At 43.7% G+C, this 20,753-nt stretch overlaps 1 protein-coding gene across 3 annotated transcripts in view; it reads right to left on the minus strand.

Annotated features, from left to right (window-relative positions):
• rerea (arginine-glutamic acid dipeptide (RE) repeats a) overlaps positions 1-20,753 on the minus strand; it is a 353,076-nt gene that overhangs the window by 168,362 nt on the left and 163,961 nt on the right. For all 3 annotated transcript variants that reach the window (XM_034173287.1, XM_034173289.1, XM_034173286.1), the window contains exon 2: positions 19,654-20,143. In XM_034173287.1, coding sequence (XP_034029178.1) covers positions 19,654-19,999 — 346 coding nt within the window. In that variant the 5' untranslated portion in view covers positions 20,000-20,143. The remainder of the gene's footprint in view (positions 1-19,653; positions 20,144-20,753) is intronic.

A 20,753-nucleotide genomic window follows, 5' to 3' on the forward strand; every position in this document is an offset into this window, starting at 1 on the left:
ACATATACACATACATACACATACACATATACACATACATACACATACATACATACACATATACACATACATACACATACATACATACACATACATACATACACATACATATACACATACATACATACATACACATACTCAAAAATATAAATGCAACAGTTTTGGTTTTGCTCCCATTTTGTATGAGATGAACTCAAATATCTAAAACTTTTTCCACATACACAATATCACCATTTCCCTCAAACATTGTTCACAAACCAGTCTAAATCTGTGATAGTGAGCACTTCTCCTTTGCTGAGATAATCCATCCCACCTCACAGGTGTGCCATATCAAGATGCTGATTAGACACCATGATTAGTGCACAGGTGTGCCTTAGACTGCCCACAATAAAAGGCCACTCTGAAAGGTGCAGTTTTGTTTTATTGGGGGGGGGAGAGATACCAGTCAGTATCTGGTGTGACCACCATTTGCCTCATGCAGTGCAACACATCTCCTTCGCATAGAGTTGATCAGGTTGTCAATTGTGGCCTGTGGAATGTTGGTCCACTCCTCTTCAATGGCTGTGCGAAGTTGCTGGATATTGGCAGGAACTGGTACACGCTGTCGTATACGCCGGTCCAGAGCATCCCAAACATGCTCAATGGGTGACATGTCCGGTGAGTATGCCGGCCATGCAAGAACTGGGACATTTTCAGCTTCCAAGAATTGTGTACAGATCCTTGCAACATGGGGCCGTGCATTATCCTGCTGCAACATGAGGTGATGTTCTTGGATGTATGGCACAACAATGGGCCTCAGGATCTCGTCACGGTATCTCTGTGCATTCAAAATGCCATCAATAAAATGCACCTGTGTTCTTCGTCGATAACAGACGCCTGCCCATAGCATAACCCCACCGCCACCATGGGCCACTCGATCCACAACATTGACATCAGTAAACCGCTCACCCACACGACGCCAGACACGCTGTCTGCTATCTGCCCTGGACAGTGTGAACCGGGATTCATCCGTGAAGAGAACACCTCTCCAACGTGCCAAACGCCAGCGAATGTGAGCATTTGCCCACTCAAGTCGGTTACGACGACGAACTGGAGTCAGGTCGAGACCCCAACGAAGACGACGAGTATGCAGATGAGCTTCCCTGAGACCGTTTCTGACGGTTTGTGCAGAAATTCTATGGTTATGCAAACCGATTGTTTCAGCAGCTGTCCGAGTGGCTGGTCTCAGACGATCTTGGAGGTGAACATGCTGGATGTGGAGGTCCTGGGCTGGTGTGGTTACACGTGGTCTGCGGTTGTGAGGCTGATTGGATGTACTGCCAAATTCTCTGAAACGCCTTTGGAGACGGCTTATGGTAGAGAAATGAACATTCAATACACGAGCAACAGCTCTGGTTGACATTCCTGCTGTCAGCATGCCAATTGCACGCTCCCTCAAATCTTGCGACATCTGTGGCATTGTGCTGTGTGATAAAACTGCACCTTTCAGAGTGGCCATTTATTGTGGACAGTCTAAGGCACACCTGTGCACTAATCATGGTGTCTAATCAGCATCTTGATATGGCACACCTGTGAGGTGGGATGGATTATCTCAGCAAAGGAGAAGTGCTCACTATCACAGATTTAGACTGGTTTGTGAACCATATTTGAGGGAAATGGTGATATTGTGTATGTGGAAAAAGTTTTAGATCTTTGAGTTCATCTCATACAAAATGGGAGCAAAACCAAAAGTGTTGCGTTTATATTTGTGTTGAGTGTATATATATATATATATATATATATATATATATATATATATATATATATATAACCCCTGGCAAAAATTATGGAATCACAGGCCTCGGAGGATGTTCATTCAGTTGTTTAATTTTGTAGAAAAAAAGCAGATCACAGACATGACACAAAACTGAAGCCATTTCAAATGCCAACTTTCTGGCTTTAAGAAACACTAAGAAATCAAGAAAAAAAAATTGTGGCAGTCAGTAACGGTTACTTTTTTAGACAAGCAGAGGGAAAAAAATATGGACTCACTCAATTCTGAGGAATAAATTATGGAATCACCCTGTACATTTTCATCCCCAAAACTAACACCTGCATCAAATCAGATCTGCTCGTTAGTCTGTATCTAAAAAGGAGTGATCACACCTCGGAGAGCTGTTGCACCAAGTGGACTGACATGAATCATGGCTCCAACACGAGAGATGTCAATTGAAACAAAGGAGAGGATTATCAAACTCTTAAAAGAGGGTAAATCATCACGCAATGTTGCAAAAGATGTTGGTTGTTCACAGTCAGCTGTGTCTAAACTCTGGACCAAATACAAACAACATGGGAAGGTTGTTAAAGGCAAACATACTGGTAGACCAAGGAAGACATCAAAGCGTCAAGACAGAAAACTTAAAGCAATATGTCTCAAAAATCGAAAATGCACAACAAAACAAATGAGGAACGAATGAGAGGAAACTGGAGTCAACGTCTGTGACCGAACTGTAAGAAACTGCCTAAAGGAAATGGGATTTACATACAGAAAAGATAAACGAAAGCCATCATTAACACCTAAACAGAAAAAAACAAGGTTACAATAGGTTAAGGAAAAGCAATCGTGGACTGTGGATGACTGGATGAAAGTCATATTTAGTGATGAATCTCGAATCTGCATTGGACAAGGTGATGATGCTGGAACTTTTGTTTGGTGCCATTCCAATGACATTCACGAGGTCTGTCCGTAAAGTATCGTACCTTTTTATTTTTTTCAAAAACTATATGGATTTCATTCATATGTTTTTACGTCAGACATGCTTGAACCCTCGTGCGCATGCGTGAGTTTTTCCACGCCTGTCGGTGACGTCATTCGCCTGTGAGCACGCCTTGTGGAAGGAGTGGTCCCGCCCCCTCGTCGGATTTTCAGTGTCTGGAAATGGCGGAATGAAAAGGACTTTTTTCCATCAGAATTTTTTCAGAAGCTGTTAGAGACTGGCACATGGAAACCATTCGAAAAATTTATCTGGCTTTCAGTGAAAATTTTACGGGCTTCACAGAGAATAAGGACTTTAACTACAGGTTTAAGGACCCCTTTAAAGGACGGTCGGTGCGCCGCGCTGCGAGCTGCGACGATGCGGCACAAACCACTGGATCATTTCTAAGCTGATGGCTCTGTGGATACGAGACCGTCGTGTGCTCTTTCTCTGGTTATCACAAGACCTGGACATCAGCCATTTTCCGGCAGATTTCACTTTTAACAAGAGATTTTGTCATGGAAAGACGCGCGGAGGCTTCGCGCGTCACGACCGATTCGCTGATGAAGCGAGACAAAGGAACACCTCCGTTTCCAGTGGTTTGTGCCGCATCGTCGCAGCCCGGCGCACCGACCGTCCTTTAAAGGGGTCCTTAAACCTGTAGTTAAAGTCCTTATTCTCTGTGAAGCCCGTAAAATTTTCACTGAAAGCCAGATAAATTTTTCGAATGGTTTCCAGGTGCCAGTCTCTAACAGCTTCTGAAAAAATTCTGATGGAAAAAAAGTCCTTTTCATTCCGCCATTTCCAGACAATGAAAATCCGACGAGGGGGCGGGACCACTCCTTCCACAAGGCATGCTCACAGGCGAATGACGTCACTGACAGGCGTGGAAAAACTCACGCATGCACACGAGGGTTCAAGCATGTCTGACGTAAAAACATATGAATGAAATCCATATAGTTTTTGAAATAAATAAAAAGGTACGATACTTTACGGACAGACCTCGTATAAAGATGACTGCCTGAAGAGAACATGTAAATTTCCACAGTCATTGATGATATGGGGCTGCATGTCAGGTAAAGGCACTGGGGAGATGGCTGTCATTACATCATCATCAATAAATGCACAAGTTTACGTTGATACTTGGGACACTTTTCTTATCCCATCAATTGAAAGGATGTTTGGGGATGATGAAATCATTTTTCAAGATGATAATGCATCTTGCCATAGAGCAAAAACTGTGAAAATATTCCTTGCAAAAAGACACATAGGGTCAATGTCATGGCCTGCAAATAGTCCGGATCTTAATCCAATTGAAAATCTTTGGTGGAAGTTGAAGAAAATGGTCCATGACAAGGCTCCAACCTGCAAAGCTGATCTGGCAACAGCAATCAGAGAAAGTTGGAGCCAGATTGATGAAGAGTACTGTTTGTCACTCATTAAGTCCATGCCTCATAGACTGCAAGCTGTTACAAAAGCCAGAGGTGGTGCAACAAAATACTAGTGATGTGTTGGAGCATTCTTTTGTTTTTCATGATTCCATAATTTATTCCTCAGAATTGAGTGAGTCCATATTTTTTTTCCCTCTGCTTGGTCTAAAAAAGTAACCGTTACTGACTGCCACAATTTTTTTTCCTGATTTCTTATAGTGTTTCTTAAAGCCAGAAAGTTGCCATTTGAAATGACTTTAGTTTTGTGTCATGTCTGTGATCTGCTTTTTTTCTACAAAATTAAACTGAATGAACATCCTCCGAGGCCGGTGATATATATATATATATATATAAAGAGGCTTTCTTTTAAAATCAAGTCAAATTAACATAGTCTTCACTTTACCTTTCTCTGTTATGACTAAAGTGAGTAAATAAGTGATTTATGAGCTGTATAATCGAGGTTGTGCTGAATTAATGAACAGAGCAATCAGACAGCACTGACAACTGAATTTAAAAAAAACAAAAAAAAAAAACACTGACAACTGACCTGCTACCCAAATGAAGAAATGTAACAAGCTGGAACCAATTTGAAAGCCGGCCAGCTCTGCCTGCCATTTGGTGCACTGGAGTGAGGCACTCCTGCCAACATTAACACACAACCACAAACAGGGAAACTACAGCATTCTGGCATTTAGAACATCCTTGTAGAAATATTCAATGTTAAAATCTATAATTTGAAGGATTTAGTGTCACCTAGTGGTGAGGTTGCAGGTTACACTACGCCATTGCTAATCACAGTGATTCAGCCAAGATCTAATAACAATAATAATAAAAATAATTATATAACGGCTGAGTGGATCCTTGTCATTTGATTGGTGCTTTGTATGTCACATGACATGGATTAATTCATCCCATTTGTGTTGCATTGCATTTAGAGTGCAGCTTGGTTCCATTTTAAGTGCAAATTTGGTTCCATACTTTTGGTACCATTGCACTCTGCACGCACACGTGCATGTCCTCATACACGCACGCGCAAAACAAATCCACTATGCTGTCTGGAGGATGTTAGCAGGAAGAAGGAAAAGCTGGACTCATTTGTAACGTGATTTTTTTTTTGTTTTTACATTCTTTCAATAGAACGAATATTCAATTCGGTGAAATATTCGTACCATTGAACTCATAAACAATCATTATTTGTATAACATACAAAATAATGCATTGTTCTTACCTCTAACGTCCAAAAGCTGTATCGGCACGTTAAGTTTAAATTTTAAATGCGCAGCATCTTGGGGACATGGAAAGGCCGATTTATTGAGATAATAGTCTTGCTTAAGGTGCCCTGACACTTGCACGACTTTGATCCGCGCACTTGCACACACATCGTAGTGACGATCCCACCCGCTGTGTTCCCAGTTGTACGCTGTGCTTTGTTCCACTGGATGCCACGCGCTGTGCACTGGATGCTGCATATATAAAATAATTATTTTGTAGGGGATTAATCATTTTCTCTCTGAGTTGGCTTTTGAAAACACCTCTAATCGCTTCCGGAGTCACAGAGAGCTGTTCCAGTTGCAGCTTTTGTGTTTCTCTTGCACGCACGCTTAATGAGGTGGAGAAAGCATTTGAAACCATCTACAAAGGTAATTATTTGTAATATTTATACTGTAAGGGCTTGGTAAAACAGTTGCATGTTCTTCCCTTCTTGTATGCTGCTGTAAAAGTACGTTTATGATCTCATAATCGATCAGATGAGCTGCGCTCTGATGCGGTGCACTGACGCAATCACTCACACGCAGTGTTTTTTTGATTGTTTGCATAATGTTCACGTGAAGTTCACGTAATTAATGCGTGATGAAGATTTTGAACATTTCAAAATTATCTTTGCACACTTGCACAAAGATGTGCACAGTTTACAATGAGTTTGAGACGAGTTTATTTAGAGTGCGTGCAAGTGCGCGGATCAAAGTCATGCAAGTGTCAGGGGGCCTTTATTTTGGTGGTGCTGTTGCCATAATAGTTTTACAACATTGCACAAGGGAGGAGGGGGGTAGGAGGGGTCTGGTTAGGTTTAAAACTCCAGCTTTTGCTGGTTTCTGTTATTCTCTACAAGAGTCAAGACAGAAATCAGACTACCAGAGCAAGAAATTTAGCTGAGGGAGCGTCTGCGATTAGAAGCAAAACATCCTCGCGTCAAGCAACCCAGTCCAGTCGAAGATTCCAGCTTCTCTACTATGGAAGCCACCTGGGCAACTGAGAGCCTTCACAGAAACATTGCACGAGACTTTACAACAATGTAACTGGCATAGAAAGAAAAGGGGCCATTGGTCCATTTGCATTTTTTATCTGGCGGAATCATATCTATGATCCTCCATTTCATAAAAATTTATGTTCTCAAACTTGTTAGTCCGCATTCATGACCAGCAGGCAGTGTAAAGGAGAGCAAGCACTAACTCTTCTTTTTTCTTCAGTTTTCCGGCCGTGTTGCAAAATGTGAAAGCTGGGATATGCATGTCAGTTTTGGGCTGCTATATCAATATGGAGGTGCAACGTAGCGTCCTCCCGGCCTGTCGAGATGAAGGGCTCATTCCAAGTTTATGAGAACACCTTGATTCAATGTTGCAGATAAATATACACTCGTGAACGCTATAATATTACATTCCTGCTCATAATTGCCCCTAAATCCTCCACACTGTAGCTTTAAGAACTAACACGTTCGCTCTCTAACAAAAGACGTGCGGCTTGCATTTCACCGAGTGACAATCTGTTAACTTGTTTGTGTCAACAGAGTTATCGATCTGTTGGTGGTTTATCTTACTGCTGCAGAGGAAAAGAGAGGTGGCAAAGATATTAAATAGCTTTGACACACAAGATACCATTTGTAGTTTGCTGGTACGTGTGAGCGCGACATTATTGGCTTTGTTTTTTTTTTTTTGAGAATCTCTATCAGAGTGCATGTGTATGTGTGCGTAACCCCGGGGTGGGCTTGTTATCTGCTGTAGGCTGAATGAGCTCTTTTAAAGCTGGGGGGCGGGGGGTTTAATCGCCCTCCGTCTCTCTGAGTGACGCCTTATATCTCTCTCACTAGTGCCCCCTTCTCTCTTTTGCACTCTCGCTGCTTTTTTCCCACCAATACACCATCCCTGGAAGTCATTTACAAGATAACATGAATGAAAATATCTATCAGCTTTTGTGCGTTCTGCGGAGGAGTGTGTGTGTGTGTGTGTGTGTGTGTGTGTGTGTGTGTGTGTGTGTGGTGAGAGCGGGTAAAGGAGCCGCACCGAACATGAGGGAGGGAGGGAGTGGAGAGAGAGAGAGAGAGAGACAGAGAACAAAAGAGACTAATCTGAATGAGATGACGTTTCACACGAGTCAAATTGGGGGGGAATTAAGGTTTAGTGTCCCGTCACCGGGTCGGCACATTCATTTTCAGAGGTCAGATCTCCTCACCGCCACCGACCGGCATAAAGAACAAACGAAAGTGGGGGGGGGGGAAGGATCGGTGGAGAAAATAGTTTAATCATTCGCAGACGGCAAGAGAAGCTATTCTTCGAATGTCAAATGCACATTTGGAATTCATCCCGAGTGCTAAAAGTCTACTACCTCAAGGGCATTTTTTCTGAAAACGACTACAACACGATTCTCAATGAATGTGAAAGTTAAAGCTGAGTCGATACGTCGCGTTCTGTTGTTCTCGACCAAAGAGAGGCGAGAGACGTCAAGGAGGTGGTGCGCGGACAGGGGGGGTGTCACAGCGGGCTGCACTGTTCCTCGGAGGTCTGCCTGGCTTGTTAAAACATTCCTGCCATTTTGAGCATTTGGAAGTGGGTCTCCTCGCTCAAGTGGAGAAGTGGAAACGGGCGGGATGAGAGGGTTAGCTGTGGTGACCGTGGTGTAGGTCTACACTGAGGGGGAAGGGCTTCCTTTCCCCCACCTTCTTCTTTTTAATGGTTGGATGGTGCAAGAAGAACCACAAGACCGCCTTTGTAGCGGGAGCGTTCCGTCTCCCTCGGCAACACTGACTTTAATTTCTCTGCTCGCCTCCACCCTGCAATCAAACGTCGACCACCGCGGCGCCCAGGCACAGGGCGGGAGAAAGTTCAGCACTTTGACACAGAGAGATAATCATGCTGCTCCTGAGAGCACTTCCCTGAAACCTGATCCCCGCCGGTCACCGCTTCTCCAATTACATTGTTGCCGCAGAGTTCAAGAAACGGAATATTCATTGTTAGAAACTCTCGACGTGCCGGCATAATACACACACCAATCTTTTTCGGCTACAGCTCATTGTTCAGCCAGCCATTCTCTTACGGCTGCTGAGCGTATCTAATCTAAAACACACCTAGCCTCAGCCAAAGAGCCGTGTCCTTCTCTCGCTGTACCTAGCAAATAAGATGCTGTTTAATTTGCTGCAGCATTCCAGGAGGGTGGCGGGGGGGGTCCTTCGATAACATCAGACCGGCTTTCTGTTTATGAGCCAACAACAATGGTGAAAGTCACATTGTGAAAACAGTCATATAGTCCAGTGTTTTGTCAACAGGGGCGGTTTGGTGTTATGGTGTAAGATTTGGGGGGGGGGGGGGGGGAGCAAAAAAAAAAAAAAAAAAAAACACTGCAGCAGGAATAAGGACATATTTTGACTTACTAAGCTGAGACCAGCATAGACTTAAAAACATGGTGGAGGTGTCGAACATTTGTCACGGGGCAGGACACACCTGCATTGTTAAAAGAGGTGCTCTGCTCAGAGTAGCAATGTGTGGCTGCACGAACACACACACACACGGACACACCCCCAACACGGCAGCCTTGTTCAAGGCTGCAGAAAAGCTGCTCCCCTTGAGTGTACTGATCCTAAAATTAAATAGCACAAGGAATGCAATAATGGAACCACAGGGGTGTGAGGGGACTGGAGGGCGAAGAAAGACAGAGCGCTTGGAGGACAGAGGTACAGACTGGTTTTATTACTGATTCACCACCAACCACAGCGCCTCTCGGTGAGGGAGACCAGCTAACGACCAAGGCTGCCTTCTGGCACTTCCCGCTGGGTCGGTCACCGCGGGTTGGTGTAAGAGGCAGCCGAAGCCCAGAAGGCACATCGACACTTGATTCTTACAACTTTGCTTCCTCTTTCCCGTTTTATTCCTCCTCTCACTGGAAAACAGAGGGAAATACCTGGCAAGGCGATACCATTCGTGCGCTACAACAGGGCAGGCCTACAGCTGACTGAGCTCCTCAGGGAGAACAGAGGCTCTTTGACAACACCCCAGCCACACCCCCCTTCCCTCGCGGCGAGCTCACGCGTTCTCATTTAGCAGTCGGCAGGTGGTTGGATTTCACCAAAAAGCTCTTTTCCCAGAGACTCTCACATAAGGAGAGATGGGAGACAGTGGAGTGGGGTTTTGTTTTGTTTTTAACAGATCATTCATTTAGCGAGAGGTTACAGAATCACACAACTGTGTCTCAATGTGAGGTGACATCAAGAGCATGAGCTTCATGTTAGCCTGACTGACAACAAATCAGCAATGACACTTTATAGCCTGACATAGTCCACCGAATATTCACCATCAAACAAAAACATGCATTAAGGCTTTAGAGGCTGTGAAACCTTTTTTTGCGGCGGAACTACATTGCATGCAAGTGAACTGGGGCGTGTATTCTAATAGGCCTGTCACACCTTGATGATTTAGCCAGCGTATGCAGACTTATGAAAAACTTGGTGAATGCGCTGGATACGTAGAATAAATTATGCAGCTGTCACACCCTGACTATTTAACCACCATATACAGACAGCCCTGTTTCCACCAAGCTGTCCGGGTCGGTATGGTTTGCGTCAGAACTGTTAAATGTGGCTTGGCTTGCGTTCCCACCACCAGCAGAACCCTTTTGCAACCAATGTGTTTCAAGGTGCTCTTAAATTATACAAAACTTACCCATAACTTACGTACGCCAGTGTATTCGGCGTATTAAGGGCTGGCATTGAGGCAATATGGCTAAGCCTGAAACTAATTTGTCGAGGGGTTTGGGGGCCGCCTAGGTCCCCAATGCGGTCCAGGGGCAAAGCCCCAGGCTGGGGGCTGCGATTTTAGGCCTTTTCAAACCTGTTTGGAAAGCTCTCAGGAACACCAAATGTTAAAGATTTATATAATCATTATCATCTTTGAGGTCAAATGGTTTGTGTTTTACAATGCAGTTTTCTAAACCACAAATAAAATAACCACAAACAATAAAGCTATGAGAACTGTAATTTAATAAAACATAAACAACATCATCAGTACTGTAGTTGATCAGAAGATCACAGCAGTGTTTGTCATGAACTACACTTTACAGACTAGAATATAAAATGACTTTTCAATAACTTTGTTCATATAGATACACATATTTGACACCAGTGGTGTCAAAACAGATATAAAAAAAAAAAAAAAATCATAAAATACTACTTACAGCAATCGGCTGCACTGGTCAAAATCATATCCACTAAATAATCTCTTTCTTCAATTTGATCACTTTGTCTAACAGGTGCCTGCAAAATGCTAAGAAAAGATTTTTACTTCTGATACAGATTGAGCCACATTACAACACGTTCAATGATTGGTTATCACATCAGGCTAGACTAATGAAAAATCATGTTATTAAACAAAGAACAGGGTATATGTCGCGGCTCTTATTAAACAAAGAACCGGTATATTTCCCGGCGCTAAACGTCATTCGCGGACCATCCCCTCAAACTCTGTCATAACTGTTTTATAAAACCAGTCACCATTTGTTTTTATTATACATCTGTGTAATTAATAAAACTATCTTCACGGACGATTCGTTCATGTGCACGCACGTAAAAAAAAAAAAAAAAAAAAAAAAAAAACACCGCCTGCTGCATTTCCTCACTTTTTCCCCTCAAACTCTGTCATAATTGTGTTATAAACCAGTCACCATTTGTTTTATTATACATCTGTGTAATCAAACTTAAAAGAGGGTAAAAGAGGGCAAATCATCACGCAATGTTGCAAAAGATGTTGGTTGTTCACAGTCAGCTGTGTCTAAACTCTGGACCAAATACAAACAACATGGGAAGGTTGTTAAAGGCAAACATACTGGTAGACCAAGGAAGACATCAAAACGTCAAGACAGAAAACTTAAAGCAATATGTCTCAAAAATCAAAAATGCACAACAAAACAAATGAGGAACGAATGGGAGGAAACTGGAGTCAACGTCTGTGACCGAACTGTAAGAAACCGCCTAAAGGAAATGGGATTTACATACAGAAAAGCTAAACGAAAGCCATCATTAACACCTAAACAGAAAAAAAACAAGGTTACAATGGGCTAAGGAAAAGCAATCGTGGACTGTGGACGACTGGATGAAAGTCATATTCAGCGATGAATCTCGAATGTGCATTGGGCAAGGTGATGATGCTGGAACTTTTGTTTGGTGCCGTTCCAATGAGATTTATAAAGATGACTGCCTGAAGAGAACATGTAAATTTCCACAGTCATTGATGATATGGGGCTGCATGTCAGGTAAAGGCACTGGGGAGATGGCTGTCATTACATCATCAATAAATGCACAAGTTTATGCTGATATTTTGGACACTTTTCTTATCCCATCAATTGAAAGGATGTTTGGGGATGATGAAATCATTTTTCAAGATGATAATGCATCTTGCCATAGAGCAAAAACTGTGAAAACATTCCTTGCAAAAAGACACATAGGATCAATGTCATGGCCTGCAAATAGTCCGGATCTTAATCCAATTGAAAATCTTTGGTGGAAGTTGAAGAAAATGGTCCATGACAAGGCTCCAACCTGCAAACCTGATCTGGCAACAGCAATCAGAGAAAGTTGGAGCCAGATTGATGAAGAGTACTGTTTGTCACTCATTAAGTCCATGCCTCAGAGACTGCAAGCTGTTATAAAAGCCAGAGGTGGTGCAACAAAATACTAGTGATGTGTTGGAGCGTTCTTTTGTTTTTCATGATTCCATAATTTTTTCCTCAGAATTGAGTGATTCCATATTTTTTTCCCTCTGCTTGGTCTAAAAAAGTAACCGTTACTGACTGCCACAATCTTTTTTTCTTGATTTCTTATAGTGTTTCTTAAAGCCAGAAAGTTGCCATTTGAAATGACTTTAGTTTTGTGTCATGTCTGTGATCTGCTTTTTTTCTACAAAATTAAACAAGTGAATGAACATCCTCAGAGGCCGGTGATTCCATAATTTTTGCCAGGGGTTGTACAGTTACAGGATACACAACTAGGCTTTTCCAAAGCAGAGAGAAATTGAAATATAGCTGCATTAACTTCTCTTGATGATGTTTTCACCTTTGCACAGCATATAGTGGAAGACAAGCTGATAATATAGCAAAAAATGTAGCATTTTGGGTCTGAACAACTCATAAAATCTACCAGGTTCTTTGTTCTGTCTGATGAACTGCTGGATTTTTCATATCCTGACTTGTGCAACTGTTACACTGGAGCTGAAATGAGGCATATAACCAGCTAACACAAGGATGGGTGACACAAGTCTTGCGTTTCCCTTCATGTGTGACGTAAGTGCAAGCAGAGTTTAGAACCACCGTTTAAAAACTTTTATTTTTTAAATGCAGAATGTGTGTGTCACCCTTGTCCACACACACACATTATGAATACAGTCACAGGACTCATGTGACTGTTTATGTCAGCACCTGTCCTCTGTGGTCTGCTTGTTCTGTGGCGTGCAGATTTATAAATAAATCCACAGACTAAAGAGGAAGTCAGCGGGATGAGACACAAAGTGTTGTGCTGTCATTAACAGATGGAATGAGAGATCTCTGAACCGCTCGCTATTGTTTGGCACAAGACAGAGGGTGAACAGAGCACGGCGCTCCGCTGGTGGAAAAACGACGTTTAGGAGACTGGTGACGTCGGCTGTCCGACTTCTACAGACAGGGACAAGCACGTCTTTACTCCCCACCCTGACGATACAAAGCAGCACACGATGCCCATGTGAAAGAGCAAACTTTAGTTTTTGCACGTTCAGGATGAATGGAAGCTTTAAATTGGGAATGAGCTCATTTCTACCCCCTGCCCCATCCCGTGCCTATCAGCCAGCGGGGAATAACTGAAATATCTGGATAACCACCCGCCGCACACCAGTAACACGTTAAGACAGCATAATTTGATCTTTTGTTTTCTTGCAGTTTTACTGTAAACAGCAGAATTTCAACAAAACCGCATGAACAACAACAGACTAAAGGTTTATGTTTTGCAGAAAAAGAGCAATCATTGCAAGTACTGCCTTGCTACTTGCATGCTGGCAGCGAGATGACATTTTGGCTGAGCGAACAATCGGAAATATCAAGTGGTCTGTAAAATTATACCACCATAATCTCTAAGAAGCTTCTAGGGATAAACAATAACAACCATATGCTCCACGCCTATGTCAGTCCAGTATGGCTGCACCGGCGCTAACAAATCATGACAGAATTGTTTGCTCTCTATCACTTTGAAAGGAAATTACAGCCGATACTATCTGACATCTTTGAAAATATTAAGAACGTGGTGCATCTGTTTGACTGTCAACACTTGCTCTAGAGTTTGAAGAAGGGGGTCACAGAGAGAGGGATTGTTGTAAGTACACTTCTGTGTGTGTGTGTGTGTGTGTGTGTGTGTGTGTGTGTGTGTGTGTGTGTGTGTGTGTGTGTGTGTGTGCTCAGCTTAGTATGTGTGCCCATAACACACACACACACACACACACACACACACACACACACACACACACACACACACACACACACACACACACACACACACACACACACACACACACACACACACACACACACACACACACACACACACACACACATTCCCCAGAGTTCTGTGGTGGCTGTGGCAAGAAGTGCCAGCTGTCCAAATCAACAACTCCCCCAACACAAATACACAAGGTGTTTTTCTGAGACTGGTCTTCAATCTCTAAATTATACACTGTACTAAACAACCCTGCAAACCCTCGTATACTTTAGAACCGAGAGGGGGGAGAACCTAAATTAAATCTTTTCTTTATCGTGTCCTCCGTGCGGTGTCGTGCTGTTGAATAATGGCCGAACCTATGTGGCCTGGCTGTTGCAGCCATGTTGTGTTACATCCAGAGACAGAGAGTGGAGGGCAGGTGGTTTCCATTAGCTTTCTCCATTTTAAACGGAGCAAACAGTCGTTTAGGAAGGAAGGAGACACGCTATGGCAGCCAGCCACCTACAGTGCCAAGGAGAGTCCTGACGCAGAGATACGTGGGGGAGTATTGCACCGCGCACACGTGAGTCCACTGAACAAAGTTTGTGTGTAATTGTGAGAATTGGGACTGTGGTGACTGTTAAAATACTGTAACGTGTGCGTGTTACACTACTCCTGTGAGTGTGCAAGCAAGCAAACAAACAAAACAGCTGTTAGGGTAATTCATTCATTTCATTTATATAGCGCCAAATCACAACAAAGTTGTCTCAAGGTGCTTGACACAAGTAAGGTCCAACCTTACCAAACCCCAGAGCAAGAACACAGGCGACGTAGGTAAGAAAAAACTCCCTCTGATGGTCCTGCATGTGTCCAGTCTTACAGATGTTTTTGTTTTTTTACTGTGTCTTAGTAACTCTTGAATGTCTGCCATCGATCCCCACCTCCACCCTGACAGCAATGTGTACAATCCCCAGCTCCCCAGCGAGCGGATCTATAATCTGGGGTTCAGTGGGGGGGGGGGGGGGGGGGGGGGGGGTGTAGGGGAGTGTGCAGCAGACTCTGGAGGTGTCTGGCCCGGCCTGGGGATGTGGGGAGAGCTCGGCCACAGGGCACAGATCGATCTGGTGCGTCTCTGGGCTGTTCACCCCGGTACTGAAGTGGCCCTGATATGCAGTCTGCAGGCCACCGCCACAGCCTCGTTCCCTTTTAAAAAGCAGCGGAGCCAATTTAGCTGCAGGGCCACCTATGGGCCAGTTCTGCTTCCACATCTCCACACACAATCAATGTGGACAAAGTTGCCTGAACCTTCAAGGGATCTAGAGGCTAAGCAGGAGGACTGGATGGTTGGCGATTGGAAGTGTGCAGATGGCACCTCTGCCAGGATAGAGGCCTCCGTGTTTTTAAAATCTCCTCTTGACAACAGTAATCAAAAGAATATTACGGCTCAGAATATGTTTCCTTTTTTCTGCACTCTCTCTCCATCACAGTCTTATTCCCTCCCCATGTCTGGGGCGGTACAAATCCCTCTCCCGGGGTGGTCAGTTTTTACATATTGTGTGTCACTAGACGGGTATAAAGGGATTTAACATTTAGTAAAGCATAATCCATGGCAGGCTTTGTGCCTGCCTAAGCTGCACACATCAAATCTGATTGAAAGAAGGCTGCTACCAGTGACCGAGCAGGAGGAAGAAAACACACACACACACACACACACACACACACACACGGCTTATCGCTTGAACAATAAGCAGAGGAGACGACAGGAGGTCAGTTACCGGGGTGGAGGATCTTCCGTGTTGACAATAGGAGGTAAATTGCAAAACAGTGTAGCAGCGCTCGGGCCGCCCCTATCCACACCTGGTCCAAACCTAATCTGAGATGATCTAACAGCATCTGTTGATGCGGTGGGTAGCAGGTTGCAACACTCAGGGTACTCTCGACCTGTCAAACTAATTGAAGGGGAAGACAGGAAACATAAATATTCCCTATCAAGCAGCCACCGGTGTGGCTGTTCGCTCAGATGTGGAAATATAAATATTCTGCAGGGCTAATCCACTGAGACGGTCGACTTTGTTTATACGCCTTTTGAATGTTTCATTGATGTGAGTGACTGCTTCAATTTTTTCGTTTTTTTATGTAAATCCCCTCCTGCCCCGCCCCTCCTTCTCATGGTTGCCAGAGACAAAGCGCTGGTGCTCTCTCTATCAAACACGAAGTACAAAGTAAAATTACCGCTAGTGGAGTCTGTTGCAGAGAGTGAGCAAATGATGCAGAACAACAACAAGACGTCTTTGAGTGCGACGACTTGCTGGAGGATTTCTACTGATACCAGGGTTGAGATAATTTAGCCGATAAGATTGTGCAGCCAGACAGAACGTGTCAGATGGGAATCTGCGGCCGTTCTAATTTTTTTCTTTCTTTCTTTCTTTCATACTTGTGAGGGGGCAAAGATATGTATGGGGCTAAGTACTCGGGGGAAGAAGATAACCGAACACACTGGCTGTAATTTCCGACATCTTCTCAATAAATATCCAAGCAATGTGGAACAAACACCCCCCCACTACTTGACCTTTTGCTAGGTGCCAGATAAATGATAAGACAGAGCAGCAATGATTCAAGAACAAAGAGGATAGCACAGAGCAGTAGCAGGGTGGGGGCAGACAACAGGCGCACACACACAAATAGCTAGCCTGGCTTCCTTCCGACAGCGAGTGCTGACATTCCCTCCCCTCCACTGAAACCAATTTATAAACAGTAGGTGAAAGAGAGGCCATGTTTACAGCTGCAGAAAAGGTTGCTTCTCTTTTTAGCCTCATTCATCCGATGTAATAATGACACTGGAGCGCAACTCAAACGGCGCTCCAGGAAACGAGAGTACCTTTAGCCCTCAGAGGAGATAGTACATTCTCAGAGAGTGAGATAGTGTTGGGATGAAGTCATGATCACACCTGTCATCACTATTAGACATTAGATGATCTAGTGAAGTGTCGCTTTGGCTTATTGACAAAGCAGTGTGGGTCAACTTGTAATTGATTGCATGCACGACTGTCGCAGGCTGTGCAAAAATGTGCGACCACACAGGGCCTCGCGCCAGGCTTGTCACCCGGCAGGTTTTTTCTTTACAAATAGAAGGGGTGGACCAAAAACCAATAAAAATAAAAACAAAACCTGCAATATTTTTGCATTATTAAAAACTGTGGGCTGTGTACCATAAAAAAGCATGGTGTTTGTCACCAACTGCCAACTACACAGTCATGTTCAGAAAACACAAAAATAACTTCAGGAAAATGTTCAGGATCCGGAAACTGCAGATCTTCAAACCAGTCAAACATTTCAAGTGATATTCCTTCTTTATAATTGTGTTTTGTTTGATGCGTGACTAAGGAAACCCGAGCGGAAAGTAGCTTGATTTGAACTGTACCATTACCTTGAAGCCATGATTCATACCGTACTTTTCCACTTTTTTGGACAGTGTTGGTATTACAGGTTTCACACTATGTGAGAACTTTAATAATTATCTTATTTTAACAAGTATAACGTGAACTAATTTCATTTTCAAATCTGCTCCTTCAAAGTCAAAATCTTGATGACAAAAACTCCAGGAATCATAGTTTTTTTTTTCTACAGTCTTAATGTGCCCTGACACGCCCATCGTCGTGATGATCCCATCTGCTGTGTTCCCAGCTGGATGCCGTGCTTTGTTCTACTGACTGCCACACACTTTGCGCTGCACACTGCATATAAAGTAAGTCCCTTCGGCTGCTCCCTTGTTTGCACTCGGGGTCGCCACAGCAAATCCAAGGTGGATCTGCATGTTGAATTGGCACAGGTTTTACGCTGGATGCCCTTCCTGACGCAACTCTACATTACATGGAGTAATATGGCAGGGGTGGGATTTGAACACGGAACCTTCTGCACCGAAACCAAGCGCATTAACCACTTGGCCATGCTTATATATGAAGTAATTATTTCATTGTGGATTAATCATTTTCTCTCTGAGTTGCCTGTTGAAAACAACTCTACTCGCTTGTGGAATTGCACAGGGCTGTTCCAGCTGCCACTTTGCTCTCTCACGCCCGCTGAATGAGGTGGAGAACGCATTTGGAACCATTTAAAAAGGTAATTATTTGTCATGTTTATATTGTAATGGCTTGGTAAAACAGTTGCATGTTCATTCATTCTCGTCAGCAGCTGTAAAAGTATGTTTATGATAGATTTAACATCTTGTTACAATCGTTCAGATGAGCTGCGCTCTGATGCAATGTGCTCATGCAATCACTCGCACTCATGCAGTGTTTTTTAATTGTTTGCGCAATGTTCATGTGAAGTTCACGTAATTAATGCGTGACATATTTTGAACATTTCTAAATTTTCTTTGCATACTTGCACAAAGCTGTGCACAGTTTACAATGACTTTGAGATGAGTTTACTCTTGTGCATGGCAGAGTGTGCGCAAGTGCGCGGATCAAAGTCATGCAAGTGTCAGGGCACATTTATTGAGAACAAATCTGTGGCTGTTGTTAACAGATAATCATCAAGGTGTGAATGAGCCAACAGCGCAAAACGGCGCCGGGTCGCACAACAGAATCACAGGTTAGCCATTTCTACAACCGTTACATCTTCATGTGAAAATTAATTGACAGCCAGTTACAACTACGAGAAACATATTTAACAGGTGTTTTGACGCATGTGTGGGGCACAGCAGAGGAGGGCCACAATGATTAACAGACACACAGATCACCTACATCTCCAGCTCACAACCTCAGCTCTGCAGTGCTGATTTAGAACTGTGCCAAAGTGAATGATTTCAAAACTAATGGATATTTAGTAACGTTCTGCATTATTTTTCGATTTGTGGAAAAATATTTCTTCCTTGCAGTTGTTATACATTATACCTGCCTTCCATTTAACATAGGCGGTGACCCCATTAATGCACAGCAGAAACACCATACGTGTGACACAGATGCATGCATGTGTTGTTGGTTGCTTAGGAATTGAGCGGATGTATTATGGTTCATTGTCATTTTTGCAATAATGGCCTCCAATAATCAGCACAAAGCAGGAGTAAACACGGAGATGGCACACTGTCTTGTGTCGCGTAGTTTTGCTGCATGTCATGGATCAGGAGATTTGAGTCGAGGAAAGAGAAGGTGGACCCAAGCCTTCAGCTGAAAGATTGCTGCTGTACTGTGCCTTTGACAGAATCATTCAGGAATTACAGCAGGAATGTGTAGTGGGTTGTTTTAACTTTTAAGGCCCCATATAAAGTGCAACTGGATACTTGCATTAACTCTGAGGTTCCAGCCATATGCAAGATAACACTTGAGAGTGCAGAGAGTAAATAATGAAGACATTTGACATCAATCTTGTACATTATAACCTCTTAATATGTAGAGTTACTCATTCTTTGTTATGATAAACTCATGTGTGCACATATGTTAAATCACACCCCAGATGCAACGTAAAGTACATGCGTCCACACCGTCCGTGCTGTGTTTAAGAGTTATGCCGAGCATTTATCCAACAATGCCTGCAGAACACAACAAGCCCCACGCTCTGCATTAGACCGTTGTACATGGAGTACAGACTCTGTGTACAGCGTAAGGCCAACTTTAAATTTGCTACAGCACAGAAGTCACAATCCTTCAGCAGTTACCCTGAGGCACACCGTTATAGAACAAACATTTTGTCAATGGATAAACTGTGGACTAAACAGTGATCAGCTGGGTTTATGATCTACATATCCATTATTTAATGACCATGCTGTCCTGTGGACACTAAGACTCACCTCCAGGTCTGTAAACAACATCGTCTTCTGTAATGAAAGATGTGATTTCTCCATTTTCTGTGCGTTCATAGCGCGACTTCTTCTTCGGCGTCTTCTTCTTGCCTTTCTTTCCAGCCTCCTCGGCCGTGCCGCTGCCTCCCCCCGTGCTGCCATTGTCGTTGTCCTCGTCCTCGCTGTGCTCGCTCTCTGCATAGTTCTTGGCCCCACCCTCCAGCGTACAACTACGACGGGGCCTGGAGCTTTCGCTCTCACGGTCGCCATCTTGTCGGCGGGATTTGCCAGCCTTGTCCCGGTCCCTGTCTCTGTCCCGCTCTTTCTCCCTCTCCTTCTCTTTATCGGCAGTCATGATCCGCCACGTGCCTTCCTCAGTCCTCTCACGGCTGGGCCTCCGTGAAAGGTAGACTGTGAGCCTGGGCTTCAGTCTTCTGAATTTACCAGTCAAATCCAGGGAAAATTTGGCCACACCAACAACCCCAGTGTTTCAGAGAAGCTGTGGACAACAGAAGAAGGACAATTAAAATCAAGGCCATGCAAATTATCTACACAATTATGGCGCAGAGGCTACATCTTTTTTGTGAAAATAAGTTGCTATGATTACTCTGTGATGAAGAACTAAGCTGTGAGTGACAAAAGCGAGATCCTGGAGATCAGACAGCTGCTGTTTTAATATCACAATAATTGTTGGCAGGACACGCTTGCAACCACGTATACTCGAGAGAGCGCAACATAGCTTTATCGCAAGGACAGAATCACCTTCTTGCACAGACACACGGCAGTTCCCCTTCTTTAGAGGCAAACTGAAATCGAGTTGTAAAGGGTAAGAGAATAAGGGGAAGGAAGTGAGAAAAGTAGAAAGCACTCTTCTATGTGTATTTGTAGCACAGCAGCCTAAAGCAGAGTAAGAACCATATTATCAGAAAAAGGTGGCGCAGCACAATGAAAGATTATAACTAATTTCTGAGAGATGATTTGTCCCGGGGCTGTTCGCCACAAAAACGCCGCTTGTCATTTGCAACGCCAAAGCAAAGACAACACGGGGCTTAATGACAGAGTTTACCCGTGTGTGTGTGTGTGTGTGTGTGTGTGTGTGTGTGTGTGTG

This window comes from Thalassophryne amazonica, chromosome 6, assembly GCF_902500255.1.
Source record: "Thalassophryne amazonica chromosome 6, fThaAma1.1, whole genome shotgun sequence".
Lineage (NCBI taxonomy): Eukaryota > Metazoa > Chordata > Actinopteri > Batrachoidiformes > Batrachoididae > Thalassophryne > Thalassophryne amazonica.